Source organism: Capra hircus, chromosome 12, assembly GCF_001704415.2.
Source record: "Capra hircus breed San Clemente chromosome 12, ASM170441v1, whole genome shotgun sequence".
Lineage (NCBI taxonomy): Eukaryota > Metazoa > Chordata > Mammalia > Artiodactyla > Bovidae > Capra > Capra hircus.
The window spans coordinates 72,451,840-72,470,252 of record NC_030819.1 but is presented as its reverse complement, the minus strand read 5'-3'; the positions used below and the strand labels follow the sequence as shown (position 1 = coordinate 72,470,252).

The 18,413-nt window shown below is 39.1% G+C and overlaps 1 protein-coding gene across 2 annotated transcripts; it reads left to right on the top strand.

Annotated features, from left to right (window-relative positions):
- LACC1 (laccase domain containing 1) lies at positions 1,272 to 15,621 on the top strand. Of its 2 annotated transcripts, none has more exons than XM_018056777.1 (7): positions 1,272 to 1,359; positions 3,481 to 4,085; positions 4,746 to 4,924; positions 8,097 to 8,262; positions 10,628 to 10,853; positions 11,281 to 11,441; positions 12,349 to 15,621. In XM_018056777.1, the coding sequence occupies exons 2-6, from the start codon at positions 3,536 to 3,538 to the stop codon at positions 11,438 to 11,440; spliced, it is 1,281 nt and encodes a 426-aa protein (XP_017912266.1). In that variant the 5' UTR covers positions 1,272 to 1,359; positions 3,481 to 3,535; the 3' UTR covers position 11,441; positions 12,349 to 15,621. The 2 variants fall into 2 exon arrangements, with proteins under 2 accessions (XP_017912266.1, XP_017912267.1); XM_018056778.1 differs by lacking the exon at positions 1,272 to 1,359 and adding an exon at positions 1,386 to 1,833.

The window sequence follows — 18,413 nt, the reverse complement described above, 5'->3', positions numbered from 1 at the left end:
GGGGGTGGTCTCTGCATTTCTGGTTTTTAAAGTTCTACTTGTAGTTCTGATGTGCAGCCAGGATTGAGAACCACTGGAGTGGGGGAATGGGGATGAGATGAGTGTCAGATCAGGCCATAGTCCAGGACCAGATGGTGAAAGGAAATGGGTTTATAAATACAATATAATGAAAAACTTTCTCTTCCCTGATGGCTTCTCTATTTTGAAATATTTCTTTTTTAGCTTGTTTACTGTTACATGACAGGAAATAAATGCCCACCATCGTCTATAAAAACAGACATAAATGTTTTAACCCAGCTTTGTAACTAAAGACCTCCATTTTGTTTACAGTGATATTCAAGGTAAAACAAGCTTGGGGCAGAGCAGATCCGCTGCAACATTTACCACTCAGTGTTCTTAATAAATGTCCAGAAAAATAATGAAAATACAGTTTTCGGGAAAAAAAAATCTGCCAGAACTGAAGAGTGGGTTAACTGGTGGGTGGATTGGGGACCCCATTCTCTAAACAGAATAGCAGTCGTCTCAGTTCCCAGTTCTCTTCCAAACTCCCAGATTGCTGAGATTCTTTCAGGGAAACATTCTTCAGAACTTATCATGTGAGCAACTGTCAGAAAAAAGGGACCCCTCCTTCCATCATAACCAGTGCCACAGGAAGCACTTTGTCTCCTACGCTTTGATTGTTGGAGATATTTTCCCTTTGGCCACAGCATCTGCCATCTACATAGGTAGGAGCTGTTCAGTATTTTAAAATAAATAAATGTTACGCTCTTTGAGGGGAGAAAGGGGATGCTCATTTACATTTTTATCACAACTCTTAAGGTCAGTGCCTTCTAATTTTCTATGCTTGGCCCATATTTTTATAAGGACACCGGTTTATCCACACACGTGAAGGAGCTATGAAGTCTAGTCAGAAAGTTAGGGGGGATCAGCAAAAAAGGCAAAGGAGGGTTCAGCCATCTAACTTGTTTCTGGAAACAAAGCCAAACAGTAAAGATGAAAGAAAAAAAAAAATCTGCCTCAGGAGGCGCAGCACGTGAACTTGGACGAGACACAGTGTCAAGTGCTAACGTAAGGAGGTTCTCGGGCCAGGGCTCTGAGGATGAATCTGGGGGTCCCGAGCGCGCCCAGCGCGGACGCAGGAGAGGTCTGCGTCGTCGCCCCGGGAGGGAAGCGGACGCCGCCGGCCCCTCAGCCGCTCCGCCGCGCGCCGGTCGGGAGGCCGGCCCGGCTCCCTCACGGCCCGCCCGCCCCTCACCCGCCCCGCCTCCTGCCCGGCCTCCCGCCCGCGGACCTGCCTATAGCTCCGCTCGGCCCGGCCGCTGCTCGGTTCCCGTTCCTCTTCCAGGAGCCGCGCGGCAGGTACGAGCTGGACCCGGAACTGCTGACGGTTCCCGGCGCTCGGGCGCATCTGCCCCCCGGGTCGCTCCCGCTCCCCGCCCCCCGACCCCCCGGCCCCCCGGCCCGGCCTCCGCAGCCGTCGGGTGGATGCGGAGCGGGTGCCCCGTCCGCAGTCAAGCGGGTGCAGCGGCTGAGGCGGGACGGGCGCCGCCCTCACAGCGGCGGGGACCCGGCTGAGGGCTGCGGGGCGCACGCTCGCGGCCTCTGGGTCTCGTTCACGCTCAGGACCAGGGCCGGTAGACGCCTCAAAACTCGAGCTCGCGGCCGAGCGTGCAACCGAAAGTGACGGAGGACGGCCTCGAGTGTGCGCCCGACGGTCAGAAAGGCCCGCAGGGGCGGCAGGAGTCGGGGCGAGGGGTTAGGAGGGGCAGAGGCCGACGCCGGAGGGGCCGCCAGAGGCAGAGCGGCAGCCCGGAGGGGCGGGCAGGGGCTGAGGTAAGAAAGTGTAGTGCGGGAGTGCGGAGAGCGGGGGGTGGGGGGAGTGATGAGAGTGGCGGGGGTGCTCACGTGATCCAAATGGCCGTTGCGTGCCTCATCACTGGACTTAGGAAGGGACCGACTGCCAAGAGCTAATGTAACGAGGTGTTGCCATACCTGTGAATCCTGGAGGCAAAACCTCTTGGTCATCTCTGCTCTTAACCTTCAAAACGGATTTTTAAAAAAAAAAAATTGAAGTACAGTTAATTTACAATATTAATTTTGGGTTCAACATGGTGAGTCAACATTTTTATAAATTATACGCCATTTAAGGTTATTCTCAAATACTGGCTGTATTCTCTGTGGTGTACAATATATCCGTGTAGCTTATTTATTTTATAAATAGTAGTTTGTATCTTAATCCCCTTACCCCTGTCTTGCCCCTCCCTGCCTTCCCTCAACCTGCTGGTAACCGCTCATACCTGTGAGTCTGTTTCTGGCGGGGGAAAAAAATACAATTTTTCTGAGAAAAAAAAAAAAGTTAAAAAAAATGTTAATTTTAAATACAACTCCATTTAATTTTATTGATCTTAAGGCCCAGGTATTAAGATCATGGCATCTGGCCCCATCACTTCATGGGAAATCGATGGGGAAACTGGAAACAACGTCAAGCTTTTTTGGGGGGCTCCAAAATCACTGCAGATGGTCACTGCAGCCATGAAATTAAAAGATGCTTACTCCTTGGAAGGAAAGTTATGACTAACCTAGATAGCATATTAAGAAACAGAGATATTACTTTGCCAACAAAAGTCAAGGCTATGGTTTTTCCAGTGGTCATGTATGGATGTGAGAGTTGGACTGTGAAGAAAGCTGAGCGCCAAAGAATTGATGCTTTTGAACTGTGGTGTTGGAGAAGACTCTTGAGAGTCCCTTAGACTACAAGGAGATCCAGCCAGTCCATCCTAAAGGAGATCAGTCCTGGGTGTTCATTGGAAGGACTGATGCTAAAGCTGAAACTCCAATACTTTGGCCACCTCATGCAAAGACTCATTGGAAAAGATCCTGATGCTGGGAGGGATTGGGGGCAGGAGGAAAAGGGGACGACAGAGGATGAGATGGCTGGATGGCATCACCAACTCAATGCACATGAGTTTGGGTGAACTCCTGGAGTTGGTGATGGACAGGGAGGCCTGGTGCCCTGCGATTCATGGGGTTGCAAAGAATCGGACAGGACTGAGCGACTGAACTGAAGGTCCAGGTATTTCGTAGTAAGGGATGTGACCTAACAAGCCTGTCATGTCAGGATTAATGATATATCAATGATACGTTGACACCCTGTAATTAAAAAACAGGACTTCCTCTAAGTCAATAAGTAATTGCCTGCTTAAAATTGATGATCTGAAAACAAAACAAAACCTGTTGTTCTACTGGAAAGATGTAAAGTACATTCACAAAATGAATTAAGAGCTGGTTTTGCTTTCATTGGCATGGTTCTCTTCTGATAAATAGTGGATTAGCTTTTCTGGGAGGAGTCCAGGCTCACTATTCTGGTTACATTTTTAAGTCAATGCAATTCTTCTTTTTACCCATCCACAAGTTTCTGTTGTAGCTATAACTATATTGATATAATTTTGCATTCTTAATTATGCTAATTTTTCTTTACAGGTGAATTTTTGGGGACACATAAACTTCTTTGAAGAACTTTGTACAGAATTGAAGGATGGCAGAAGCAGTGTTGATTGATCTCTTTGGTTTGAAACTGAACTCTCAGAAAAACTGTCATCAGACATTATTAAAGACATTGAATGCGGTCCGATACCATGATGGTGCCAAGGCCAAGTTCTTTTGCATAATATGTTGTAGTAGCATCAGCTGTGACCATGATAATTGTGAATTAGAAACAGGCAATGGGTTATCAGCTCTCTTGAGAGAATTTGAGATTGTTAGCAATCCCAGCATGGCTGCCTCTTTGTATACAATTAAACAAAAAGTTGATGAAAAAAATTTGAGTTGCATTAAGGTAATTGTGCCTGTGCACCGGAAGACATTAATGAAGGCTTTCATTGATCAACTCTTTACTGATGTTTACAATTTTGAGTTTGAAGATCTACAGATGACTTTGAAGGGAGGTCTTTTGAAACAGTCTACTGAAGTAAACATAATCACATCTCAAGAACTAGAAGCAATCCAGAATGAAATAGAAACATATTTGAGAAGTTTGCCAGCACTGAAGGGAGAATTAACCATTATCACATCTCCTTTGATCTCAGGTATGTTAAACACTATCAGTAGTTTTACTTGAATATGAAAAGCCAGTCTTTCTTTACAGGTTGTTCACTGCTTTTCCTTGTTTCTTTTGTAGACTGGTGTGAGATTATGTGTTCCTTAGCATCAGTTACAACATGGGAGTGTCATGGACGGCCTTATAGAGTCACGAGTGGGAAGGGATAGTCCCTTCAAATCTGCTCTAAATAAATTCGCTTTATGCAAATTTAGCTTTAAGACAAATCCCCCAGCCTTGGTTTTAAATGAGATTTATGACCCTAAGCATTTCCTACTTAGAAATTCTGAAACCTTAACTCCGTAGTGCCTTCACAGAAGAGTGAAATTTAAAACAGTTGATCTCACTTATTAGTAAAAGGATATTTACTGTGAGCTATATGCTATTGGGATAACAAAAACTAATGGGGAAAAGATACCCTTTGAGGAATACTAATCTGACGGAGAAGGTAAAACAAACTCAAAACATTGTGTCATAAGAACAGATGAAGCTATAAAGAGCTGTAGAAATTAGAAGCTGGATAAACTAATGCAGGGTGAGATTATTAGGGAAAGTCTTAAGGAGAGACTGGGTTTGTAAGGCTTTATAGTCTTTTGTACAGCCTGGTTTTAATCTTCATTGTTTAATCTTCATTGTTTATCCTCAACAGATACTTTCATACATGGATTTACTACAAGAACAGGTGGGATATCTTACATACCAACTCTTAGCTCATTCAATCTCTTCAGTAGTTCCAAACGGAGAGATCCCAAGGCAGTTGTTCAAGAAAATCTGCGTAGGTTGGGGAAGGCTGCAGGATTTAATGCGAATAAATTTTACCAAATAAAGGTACAATTTTGTTTCATATTTTGGAAGATTTAAAGTATATTCTTGACTCTGCTAATGACTATATGGACTTTAAATAAGCTATTTAATATTTGCATCTAATGTTTTATCTAAAACTTAGGATAATGTTTGTGATTATTTTTCTTAGAGATACATATCATATTCTAAAGATCAATTCTATGATATAATACACACACACACACACACATCTGGAACTCCTTACATCTAAAAGTACAGTTTTTTAGTCACTAAATTGTGTCCGATTCTTGTGACCCCGTGGACTGTAGCCCACCAGGCTCCTCTGTCTATGGGATTTCCCAGGCACGAATACTGGAGTGGGTTGCCATTTCCTTCTCCAGGGGATCTTCCCGACCCAGGGATCAAACCTGAGTCTCCTGCATTGGTAGGTGAGGTTTTTTGTTTTTTGTTTTTTGTTTTTTTTTTTACCACTGAACCATGAGGAAAGCCCCAGAGTATAGTACCACTGCCTTTTTGATTTAGAGGTAAGTTTCCTGAATGGTGGGAGAGAAAAGCCATTGTTTTCTATATCAACACTAGGAGGAACTAGGGTAAAACTGATAATTGTTTCTTACAGAATTCTAGATTTCTCTGACTCTAGGAAAAGTAAAAATATTATTGATTTGGAAATTAAATTTCTTTCAGTCAATTAGTACTTTGTGGAAGGTACTGCTATTAGGTTTAGACCCTAATGCTGAGAAAGATTGAGGGCAGGAAGAGAAGAGGGTGACAGAGGATGAGATGGTTGGATGGCATCATCAACTCAATGGACATTAGTTTGGGCAAATTCCAGGAGATAATGAAGGACAGAAAAGACTGGTATGCTGCCGTCCACGAAATCAAAGAGAGTTGGACACAACTGAGTGACTGAACAACTATTGCAGTTAGAGATTTACCGATCTCTAGTGAGGGGTATTCATGATGGATGGACTATTTTGAATTTTTTTAAATTTATTTTTAATTGGGGGAGATCTCTTCAAGAAAATTAGAGATACCAAGGGAACATTTCATGCAAAGATGTGTTCGATAAATGACAGAAATGGTATGGACCTAAAAGAAGCAGAAGATATTAAGAAGAGATGGCAAGAATACAGAGAAGAATTGTACAAAAAAGATCTTCATGACCCAGATAATCGTGATGGTATGATCACTCACCTAGAGCCAGACATCCTGGAATGTGAAGTCAAGTGGGCCTTAGAAAGCATCACTACGAACAAAGCTAGTGGAAGTGATGGAATTCCAGTTGAGCTATTTCCAATCCTGAAAGATGATGCTGTGAAAGTGCTGCACTCAATATGCCAGCAAATTTGGAAGACTCAGCAGTGGCCATAGGACTGGAAAAGGTCAGTTTTCATTCCAATCCCAAAGAAAGGCAATGCCAAAGAATGCTCAAACTACCACACAATTGCAGTCTTCTCACATGCTAGTAAAGTAATGCTCAAAATTCTCCAAGCCAGGCTTCAGCAATACATGAACCGTGAACTTCCAGATGTGCAAGCTGGTTTTAGAAAAGGCAGAGGAACCAGAGATCAAATTGCTAACATCCGCTGGATCATCCAAAAAGCAAGAGAGTTCCAGAAAACATCTATTTCTGCTTTATTGACTATGCCAAAGCCTTTGACTATGTGGGTCACAATAAACTGTGGAAAATTCTTTAGGAGATGGGCATACCAGATCACCTGACCTGCCTCTTGAGAAACCTATATGCAGGTCAGGAAGCAACAGTTAGAACTGGACATGGAACAACAGACTGGTTCCAAATAGGAAAAGGAGTACGTCAAGGCTGTACATTGTCACCCTGCTTATTTAACTTCTATGCAGAGTACATCATGAGAAACACTGGGCTGGAAGAAGCACAAGCTGGAATCAAGATTGCTGGGAGAAATATCAATAGCCTCAGATATGCAGATGACACCACCCTTATGGCAGAAAGTGAAGAGGAACTGAAGGGCCTCTTGATGAAAGTGAAAGAGGAGAGTGAAAACGTTGGCTTAAAGCTCAACATTCAGAAAATTTAGATCATGGCATCTGGTCCCATCACTTCATGGGAAATAGATGGGGAAACGGTGGAAACAGTGTCAGACTTTATTTTTTTTGGCTCCAAAATCACTACAGATGGTTATTGCAGCCATGAAATTAAAAGATGCTTACTCCTTAAAAGGAAAACTATGACCAATCTAGATAGAATATTCAAAAGCAGAGACATTACTTTGCCAACAAAGGTCCATCTAGTCAAGGCTATGGTTTTTCCAGTGATCATGTATGGATGTGAAAGTTGGACTGTGAAGAAAGCTGAGCGCCAAAGAATTAATGCTTTTGAACTGTGGTGTTGGAGAAGATTCTTGAGAGTCCCTTGGACTGCAAGGAGATCCAACCAGTCCATCCTAAAGGAGATCAGTCCTGGGTGTTCTTTGGAAGGACTGATGCTGAGGCTTAAACTCCAATACTTTGGCCACCTCATGTGAAGAATTGACTCATTGGAAAAGACTCTGATGCTGGGAGGGATTGGGGGCAGGAGGAGAAGGGGACGACAGAGGATGAGATGGCTGGATGGCATCCCGACTCAATGCACATGAGTTTGGGTAAACTCTGGGAGTTGGTGATGGTCAGGGAGGCCTGGCGTGCTGCGATTCATGGGGTGGCAAAGAGTGGGACACGACTGAGCAACTGAACTGAATTGCTTTACAATGTTGTGTTGGTTTCTGCCGTACAACAATGTGAATCAGCCACAAGTATATATGTATCTCTTCCCTTTTGAACCTCCCATTGGCTATCTGTTTTACATATGGAAGTGTATATATGTCAATACTACTATCAACTGATCCTACCCTGACTTCCCTGCCCTCCTGCTGGGTCCACAAGTCTGTTCACTACATCTGCATGTCTATTCCTGCACTGTAAATAGGTTCATCAGTACTATTTTGATTTTTTTTTAAATGTTGAAGTCTGTTTTCCTTTGAGAAAAATACGTAGAGATTACCATATCATAGAATTAAGTAAATTTGTTATTACATATATATGGACCTGATGTTATTAAGGAATGCTAGTAACCTTAAACTGGTTATATAATTTTGTACAAAATACACATTTTCAGAAAAGCTTATGGTATGAGAAATTCTATTTTAAAAACATTTTTATTTCACATCTTTGGTATTAGACTGATCATGCCAATGACGTCTGGATTATGGGAAGGAAGGAGCCTGAATCTTATGATGGAATCATCACAAATCAAAGAGGAGTCACAATAGCAGCTCTTGGTGCTGACTGTATTCCGATAGTTTTTGCAGATCCTATCAAAAAAGCATGTGGGGTTGCTCACTCTGGTAAGTGTACTTATTTAAGCACCTAGGATTTTTACCAATTTGGGGGGAAAGTTATAATTTTTCCCCAAATTTATAAAAGTTATAATTTCTTTCTGATGGACATTGTTTTTGTTCATTCTGTAAGTAATGGTCCGACTCTCTGTGACCTCACGGGCTGCAGCAGTCCAGGCTTCCCTGTCCTTCACCATCTCCCAGAGCTTGCTCAAACTCATGGCCATTAAGTCATGCCATTCAACCATCTCATCCTCTGTCATCCCCTTCTCCTGCCCTCAGTCTTTCCCAGCATTAATAGTTAATTACTACCCATGGTGATAAGTAAAGATAGAAGAGGGCTAGTAGACTCATAGGTCAGGAGCAAATACAAGGAGTACTTATGTCAAATTATGTGACTCAGAATATAATCCTTAAAGAAAGCAGTTACCTAGGCTGATTCTTGGGAGATTTGTAGGATTTGGCTAGGTACCAATGTTTCTCAGCAGGAGTGTTATTAACATTTGGGGCAAGATAGTCTTACATTGCAGACTTAAGTTTGCTTGGCTTTCAGAATTCTTAATACCAGTTGTACTTTTTGTAATAACCAAAAAGAAAAGCCTCAATGCTTTTCAAAACATTCCCAGGGAGTTGTACTGAGTTGTATTGTCTCTGGTTTGAGAAGTCTACCCTTGAAGTCTAGGTAATAGGGAATAGGAAGGTTAGACATGTCACAGAAGGTGTTTTTGAAAATGCAGCAGCAAGTGTAAAGATAAAAAACAAGATATGTTTGGAAAATTGCATTTAGTTTAACATGTTATAGTTGATTAGCTTTAACTATTCTCTGAAAATAAGAACAAAGAATTTTTAGGTGCTCTGTTTGTTAAGGTTTTGGAATTTTGTTTGTTGGAAGTTTTTTAAAAATACTATTTAGATTATCCAGTGGTAATGAGTCTATGTAAAATGAGTGATCTTTTATTATTGTCTGCTTATAAATCTATGGCTACTTTGTTTGCATTTTAGACTATAGACAAATAAGAAAGTGGTTTTTTGTTTGTTTGTTTTGATCTAAATAAAGTAATGGAATTGAATGACTAGAAGTCAGGTTTACTATTTAACATTGTCAAAAGTTATTTAAAATATGAGTCTTAGTTCTTGGATATAAAATGTGAATATTATTTGTTACTTCCTGGGTTTTGAAACATTAAATTTAAAATTATGAAAGGTAAATGAAACAGTCTTGAAAAGGAACAAAGTTAGATGTCTCATACTTCTTGATTTCAAAACTTATTATAAAGCTACAGTAATCAAAACAGTATGTATGGTACTGGCATAAAGACAATAGAGCAATGGAATAGAACAGACATTCCAGAAACAAACCCTTGCATGAGGGTCAGATGATTTTTGACAAGGTACATAGACCATACAATGGGGAAAGGACAGTTTCTTTAACAAATGGTACTGGGGAAACTGGATAGGCATATGCAAAAGAACAATGTTGGACCCTTATGTCATATATAAAAACTAACTCAAAGTGGATCAAAGATCTAAATGTAAGAGCTAAAACTCTAAAAATTATAGAAGAAAGTATAAGTGTAAATCCTTGTGATCTTGGATGAGGCAATGGTTTCTTAGATATGATACCAAAAGCACAAGCAACAGAAGTAAAAATAGATAAGTTGGATTTTATCAAAAACAAAAATTTCCGTGCATCAAAGAAACACAGTCAACAAAGTAAAAAGTCAGCCCAACAGATTGAGAGTAAATATTTGCAGTTCATACATCTAATGAGGAGTTAATATTCAGAATGCAAAAAGAATACCTACAGTTCAACAACAAAAACTAAAAGATTTGATTGAAAAATGGGTAAAGGACTTTGGTAGATCTTTCTCCAAAGATGATATGCAAATGGTCAGTAAACATGTGAAAAGATGCCCAACATCACTAATTTGGAAAAAGCAAATCAAAACCACAGGATATCACCTCACATCCATTAGAATGGCTGATATTTTTAAAAAATGAAAATAAGTTTTGGTGAAGAGAAATGGAAACCGTGATGCACTATTGGTGGGAGTATAAAATGATGCAGCTGCCGTGAAAACCGGTGTGATGGCTCCTCAAAAAGTTTTAAATAGAATTCATGTGATCCAACAGTTCCACTTCTGAGCATATATCCAAAGAATTAAAAGCAGGATGTCAATAGGATATTTACACACCCATGCTCAAAATAGAAATTATTCACAATAACTAAGAGGTGAAATGACCCTTAGGAAAAATGCATAAACTGACCCTGCTCATTTTTAACTTAGATATAAATTAACATAACTTAGATATAAATTAAGATAACATTTTGTTGTTTTGACTTTGCTTATCTCTGTTTTGTCCTATTTGCTAGGTTGGAGAGGTACCTTGTTAGGTGTTGCTATGGCTACAGTGAACGCTATGAGAGCAGAATATGGCTGCAGTTTGGAAGACATTATTGTTGTATTGGGGCCTTCAGTCGGACCGTGCTGTTTTACTCTTCCAAGGGAATCAGCAAAGGCATTTCATAATCTTGATCCCGGATGTGTACGGCTGTTTGACTCACCAAATCCCTATGTTGACATCCGTAAAGCCACTAGGTGTGTTTGATTTCAGGCTTCCCTGGTGGTTTAGTGGTAAAGAACTTGCCTACCAATGCAGGAGATGTGGGTTTGATCCCTGGGTTGGGTAGACTCCCTGGAGAAGGAAATGGCAACCCACTCCAGTTTTTTTGCCTGGGAAATCTCATGGACAGAGGAGCCTGGCAGGCTATAGTCCATGGGATCACAAAAGAGTCAGACAGGACTTAGCGATTAAACAACAATAATGATTGATTTCTGTCCGGAACTGTAATGGTGAAATCTACCATTTCCTGTTGTGTCCCTGTTCTGTAACTGAATGACAACTTGCATTATTCCAAGCAGATCTTTCCCAGAGTTCTTTTACACTAATATCAATGCTTTTTCCATATTGCTTTGTCTGTTGGTAAAGTAAACTTTCTGTCTTTGGAAAAATCTTTATCCTAAGGATTCTTCTAGAACGGGGAGGAATTCTACCACAGAATATTCAGGACCAGAACCAGGATCTCAACCTCTGTACGTCTTGTCATCCTGACAAGTTTTTTTCCCATGTCCGAGATGGCCCTAACTTTGGTACACAGATCGGCTTCATCTCAGTTAGAGAATGAGGTATAGTAGCTTCTCTCTCCCCGTTCCTCCTCCCTTCTCCTCCCTGCTTCCACCTTTCCCTCCCCTCATTTTGAAAAATAATTGTATTTAACTTCACTCCTTTATTCCTGTAGGAGGAATTAATTTTCTACTTTTTAGTGAAACAATAATGGTAGAGCAGTTCATTTTCAGTGACGTACTCTAATATAAAAGGGCAGTATAAGCATATATGAGTATAAAAGTAAAACAATTTTTCATTAAATCCTTTTTGTATGCCATTTAACTCTCCTATACGCTCAACATCTGTTTTTATCATAATGTCTTTATAATTTTAAAAATTCTTTTGAGTTTTAAGAAATCCTTGCTAAAAACCCTAAATTCTAGAGTAATAATACATACACAGAGCAGCCTAGTTTCATAACCAAACTTCCAACTGGTTATCTGTAGCAGGAGTTGGTCAATTTTTTTAAAGGTCTAGATAGTACACATTTTAGGTGTTGTGAGACACATCGTCTCTATCTCAGCTTTAAAGTCTGCTTTTGTAGAGCAGAAGCAGAAATGAATGAATATGTCTGTATTTCAGTAAAATTCTGTTGACAGAAAAAACAGGTGAGGGGCCAGATTTGGTCCACAGGGCATAGTTTGCTGTCACTTGAGCTACAATCATAGAGCAGGATTGAGTGTAATTTCATTAAATTAGTATTTCTTAGAGATGGATTTTTTTGGTTATACAAAATTTTGTGACAGTGATATGGCACTGATTCTTTAGCATATATCTGATTTTCCTTAAGGTTATTTTAACTGAATATTGTTTTTAGTCTTTACAATGTCTTTAACTCTTTAATATACAAAAGTCTTTAATAAATTTAGTGATTCTTTTAATAGCACTACTAATGGTCTCATATTTGATTTCTATGTATTTTTACAGATACTTGACTGGATTTTTGCATAACTATTTCCTGCTTCCTTCCAAACCAACTATAAGAGAGAAATGTAGCTGTTTGATATACTTAAAACCAAAAGAATTACAATGAATAATTCAACTTTCAGATATACTTTCATTATTATCCAAAGCCAAATGATTAATTGATTTTAACAATAACTGACAGAAAATCAATATGATATAGTTTGTATGTTATACAGATAAGAATTATTCTTAACGTTTGTCCTCTGTATTTGTTACATACATCAGGAATAAGTCTACTCAGTTTAGTATTTATTGGGTAGCCTCTATTTGTCAAGAATTCTGTGAATCATAGATGAAATCAAGATGAGTAATACTTTTTTCCCTTTGAGTCTAATGCAGTGGAAGAGATAAATACTTCTAACACTTTAGTTTAATAGAAAAGTACAGGAGAAGGAGGATTAATTCTTCCTGGAACACAGACTGGAGAAGGTATTGCAGAGAAAATGACTTGTCACATGGATCTGGAAGACGTATAGACTTTTGACAAATAAAGGACAACCATAACAGGTTAAGGGAATACCATAAACTAGGGCATGAAACTGAAAGTGTTCTAGAAAGAGGAGGGTGTGGGTAGGAGTTACTGGAAAAACAGGTTAGAAACCAATTAGGGTCTTGAATGCTATGTCAAAGAATTTTGGAGTTTATTTTCCAGGCAAAGAGTAGGCATAGAAAGTAGGGGAGTGTTTTTATGTCCTTGGCATTATATTTAACATGATGGATTTGTGAGAGACTAAAGCAGAGAGATTAGTTAAGAGGCAGTCAGAATACGTTAAAAAAGAAATAATGAAGCTCAAATGCAGTGGAAATTAAAATTGAGATGAGAGTAAATGAAATAGTATGACATTTCAGAGACGGAATCTGCAGATCCTATTCCTAGAGCATGGAGGTGAGAGGTGAGGACCAGTGGGGAAATCTCTGATTACTCCCCAGTCTCTGCTTGCTGACTACCTGGAGTGGCAGCAAAGATGGGGTGGAGGTTTGGGACATGGGAGGAATAATGACTTTGGCACACAGACTGAAGTGCTTCCAGATGGAAATATGTGGTCAACAATTAGATATAGAGACCGGGAACCTGGGAAGGATCCATGAAGAAAGAGGGATTTGGGAGTTGGCTGCACAGAGATAGTGCCTGGGTCTACTGGAATAGGCTGGGTCATCTTCACAGAAACACAGAGTGAGAAAAAGGGAGGTCCAAGGATGAAACCTTACACACCTGCATTTGAAGAGCCAGAAACTGAACCAGTAAAAAAGATTAGAAAAAAAAAATACAGTCATTTTGGGGAGAGACGCCAGCATAAATATGAGAGGTACTCAAAAAGAAATGTTCAGGGAGTTCCCTGGTGGCATAGTGGTTAGGATTTGGTGTTTCCACCGCGGAGGCCTAAATTTGATCTCTGGCCAGGGGTGGGAGGGATCCTGCATGCTGCTGGTTGCAGCCAAAACACAAAAATAAGAAACTAGTAGATTAATAACTGTGTTGAGGCTGTTCGATGGGTCGTTGTGATGGATTTCAGTGCTTTGAGGAAGAGGATGCACCAGTGTCAAATACGACTTTGCTAGTATTTATTGAAGTAAGTGAAGTTGCTCAGTCATGTCCGACTTTGCAACCCCCTGGACTGTAGCCCACCACGCTCCTCTGCTCAGCCCATGAGATTTTCCAGGCAAGAATACTGGAGTGAGTTGCCTTTCCTTCTCCAGGAGATCTTCCCGACCCAGGGATTGAACCTGAGTCTCCCGCACTGTAAGCAGACGCTTTACCGTCTGAGCTAGCAGGGAAGTCCAGAGAACATAAAACACCGGGGGCTGTATTTTGACACAAGGGATGTATATGTATATTGTGTGTGTGTGGGGAGGGGGGCGGGGTGAGTAGTTTTAAGTGTATGTGTAGGCTAAAGAGAAAAGGTGTTTTCACTTGGGAAAAATGATATGGTACCTATTTTTAACATGAATTTTGTCACAGTGAACCTTAAAAGGATTTCTTATTTCATACATATATTTCTTACCTGAATATGCAGAAAATTACATTTGTTTGATACTTCTCATCCATTACCTCATTTTAACCTTTACAGGTACTCTGAAGTACATAGGTCAGGTGCTATTCCTTTTATTCAGATGACCCTCGATGAGTTAGAGACTGAAATCACATAAGTTGTGATAAAGTAAGATTTGAACCTATGTCTTGTGACCCCAAATCTCATTTCAGATTTTACAGTTAATCAAAGCTATCTAAATTAAAATTTTACAACTTTTTATTATTATCAGTATTCTTATACTCAGTCAAAATTTTGTTGAGGTGCTAGGGTAGATTAAAAAATACAGTTGTAGCCCACGTTTTTTTTAATATCCAGTCAAAGGGGACAATACAACAACAATTTCAATACTGTAATATGTGTTGTATGGTTGTGACAACCTGATACCTTGTTTAATTCTTTTATGAAACTCATGAGAAATTTATATAAAATATCTCATTTCAAAGTAAGAAAGACAAGATAAATATCGGGTACTAACGCATATATCTGGAGAAGAAAATGGCAGTCCACTCCAGCACTATTGCCTGGAAAATCCCATGGACAGAGGAGCTTGGTAGGCTACAGTCTATGGGGTCGCAAAGAGTTGGACACGACTGAGCGACTTCACTTTCACTTTCAACGCATATATATGGAATCTAGAAAGATGGTACTGATGAATTTATTTGCAGGGCGGCAGTGGAGAAACAGACATGAACAGACTTATAGACACAGGTGGGGGAGGAAGGAGAGGGTAAGATGTATGGAGAGAGTAACATGGAAACTTAAATTACCAAATGTAAAATAGATAGCTGATGGGGATTTTCTGTATGTCTCAAAAAACTCAAATGGGCTCTGTAACAACCTAGAGGGGTGGGATGGGGAGGGAGATGGGAAGAAGGTTCAAGACAGAGGGAACATATGTATACCTCTGGTTAATTCATGTTGATATTTAGCAGAAAACAACATTTTGTAAAACAATTATACTTGAAAAATAAATACATTAAAAAAAATACCTCATGTCTTCCAATTCAGACAGCAGTTTCAAACTCATGCAAAATACTCTTGTTTCATGATAGCAATAAGATAAAAGAATAATTCCACTGAGAAAGATGGATAATTTTCCAATTTGTTGCTCTACATTAATCTGTTGAATGCAGAGTATTAGGCAGCCATGTTTTTTGGTACCAAAATATTAAATTCCAAAGCCAAATAAATTATTTTTGAAGAAAATTATGTTTATTTATGACTTTGGATTATCTGTGTCAAAGCGTATAAAGAGAAGTTGTCTCCTTGCAATTTTACTGAGAAGTATTGATTCAATAACTCAGAAACAGACTGTTACTGTTAAATAGTCACATCTTATTGCCTCTACAAGATTCTCATGTTTATATGTTTGTATATAGGTTTGTATTTGTATATAGGTTTCTGGGACTTTCAGGGTGTAACTACAATGATCACTTACTTAGTTTTGTTCTGTTTTCAATCTCAGTACTGCTGCTAACTGCACATAGAAAATACAAGTTGCATTTTAGTGAGACGATAAATTAATTTTTTAAATCAGAGTTCAGGACATCATTTTTTAGAGGTACTAGTTATCAAACTGAAATTTATCTAATTGTAATTTGAAATTCCGAGGGGTAGCATAGTGACTAATTATGCTATACTCCATTGCTTTACAAAGCAATGCAAAAAAATGGTCTTTCCATGATGAGGTAGTAGCTCTGCTACTTTCTCCAAGTAGCTCTGTTCTGTTTCTTGGTATAAAGTTGAACCAGTCTTAACCTATGTGTTTGTACAAAATACTTGTAAAGCTCTTACTTTAGATAGAACTTCTTTACACTTTCAAGTAGATAAAAACATTTAGGAATCCTCACCTGCCTGGGTCTCACTTCTACAGAATCTCCAGTAACTGCTTTTCTGTAAGTAGATTTTGGGAAAGGAAATTCAGAGCAGCTTACTCTGTGTCACATGGCAAACAGATAATACCCATGGATTCAGAAGCTAGAAATAAGAGGACAATGACATATGAATTACATCATTTTATATATCAAAGTGGGACTTTATATTTGTTTTCACCTGGTTTTCCTGAGGTTATCCTACCAATGTATCCATCCTACTTCTTCATGTGAACTTTTAGAGAATGCCATCAATCTGTAGAAGTCCACTCAGTTCTCTGTGTGTTTGTGTGTGTAGACATGGATCTATGTGTGTGCTAAATAGTAAATGAGAAATATCTACGTGCCATGTAAGATACATAGCCTCTTTGCCCTAGCTAGTGTAAATTCACACAAAATTGGATGCAGTGGAATCATAGGTTTCTCTGTATAAAAATTTGTGAATCGTGCAGTAAAGAATGGAAGCATGGTCCCTGTGCTCACTGTAGTGTTTATGGGAACTCTGGCCTAGAGCATGCCCGTTTCCATTGTAGGCAATGTTTTAAACTTTACTTGTGATGGCAAAGATGAGGCAGCTCCTGTAAGGAATACACTGTTCCATGCTAGGTCATCGTGTCACTAAGGAAGAAGAAATCTGCCAGTACTGTTTTTTCTGGATTTAACACATTTAGTTTGGACTCAGTGATCACATGTCAGTTACGTGGAGACAAACTTCTCATACTCTCCCCACAGATGCATCTTCTTTGTAGAGAAAGGTATGCTTATGTCACACCCCGGTGTGTTTGTGTCAGGGGCCTGAGGTGAACTAACTGTCCTTTCTGTATCTGAAGCAAGCTTTTTAATTCTCAGAAGGCTGGGGTGTCCAGTTACTGTATCTTGTTAAGCAATTAAAATTTCTAGCCAATTCAATAGCTTAAACTGCTATAGTCCTTTCTAACAATAGCAACAATAAAAAGGGTACTCATTTCATGAGAAACATTTGAGTGTAAATTAGATTTATTTATAGTGACGACTGAGTTTTGAATTTTCATCCTTCATTTTCTTATTTTTGCATCACTCATTACTACATTTACATCTTACCAGTGCTTCCCTATTCCTTCACTTTCCTTAAGCACGTGTTTTAGTCTGTTAGTGCTCTCAAGCTAATTATCGATGTGTAAGAAATATGTGCAAGAGAGAATTAAGTTGATACCACAAATTCGAGGAGGTTAAAAGGGGAGCCACAGTTTCCAACTGGTCAAGAACTTTAAAAAGGATAGGAGATATAGCCGAAACCAAGATGTCAACTACATTTCAGTAAAATTTTTTAAAAACTAAATTGGCTATACCATTTTACAAGAAAAAGGCAGACTGTTCTAGATAAGAGTATGTTTATTAGACCTAACAATCCCATGTAATGAGCGGTCTTAATTTGATTCCAATGAGAAGAAATAAACTAAAAAACGTATTTTTGAGACAATTGGGAAAAATTTAAATATGGTTGAGGTATTAAATGATGACAGGAATTATTAATTTTTCTAGGTGTTAATGATATTGCAGTCTTGTTAAAAATGTCTGTGTTGATCCTTATTGAACTACGTAGGAGTAAACTGATATGTTATGTGCCAGTTGCTATGAACTATTTTAATAATAAAATGAATATGATACAATAATAATAATATGATGCAAATGTGGCAGTGTCTTGATAATTGTTGAACCTGAGTGATGGTTATCTGGGGCTGTATGGTGGTATTTTCTCTGTTTTCCTGAATGTTTTAAATTGAGCCATAATTTCTTGCCCTGCTAGTAATATTTAAAGTAACATTTCTGTTTTGAAAAAATACGTACATATTTCAGTTTTTTTAAAGCAGAAGATGAACAGTGTCAACTCATTCTTGTACATATATGGTGTGGAGAGTGGAGAGAAGATAGCAAAAATCTGTTGAGCTCTTGTTTAAAAGAAAAGTTTGAGGGTTGTATGTCATTTATATTAACACTGTTCTCTTATATAGAGGGGGAATAATTCACAAAATATCAGACAACAAGGAACTGCCTTTTCTGCTAAATAACAACTATCTTAATAAGCTTACTTTCACCTTTTCTATTATATAAAATGGAATCTGCTTGATACAATAATTACTTT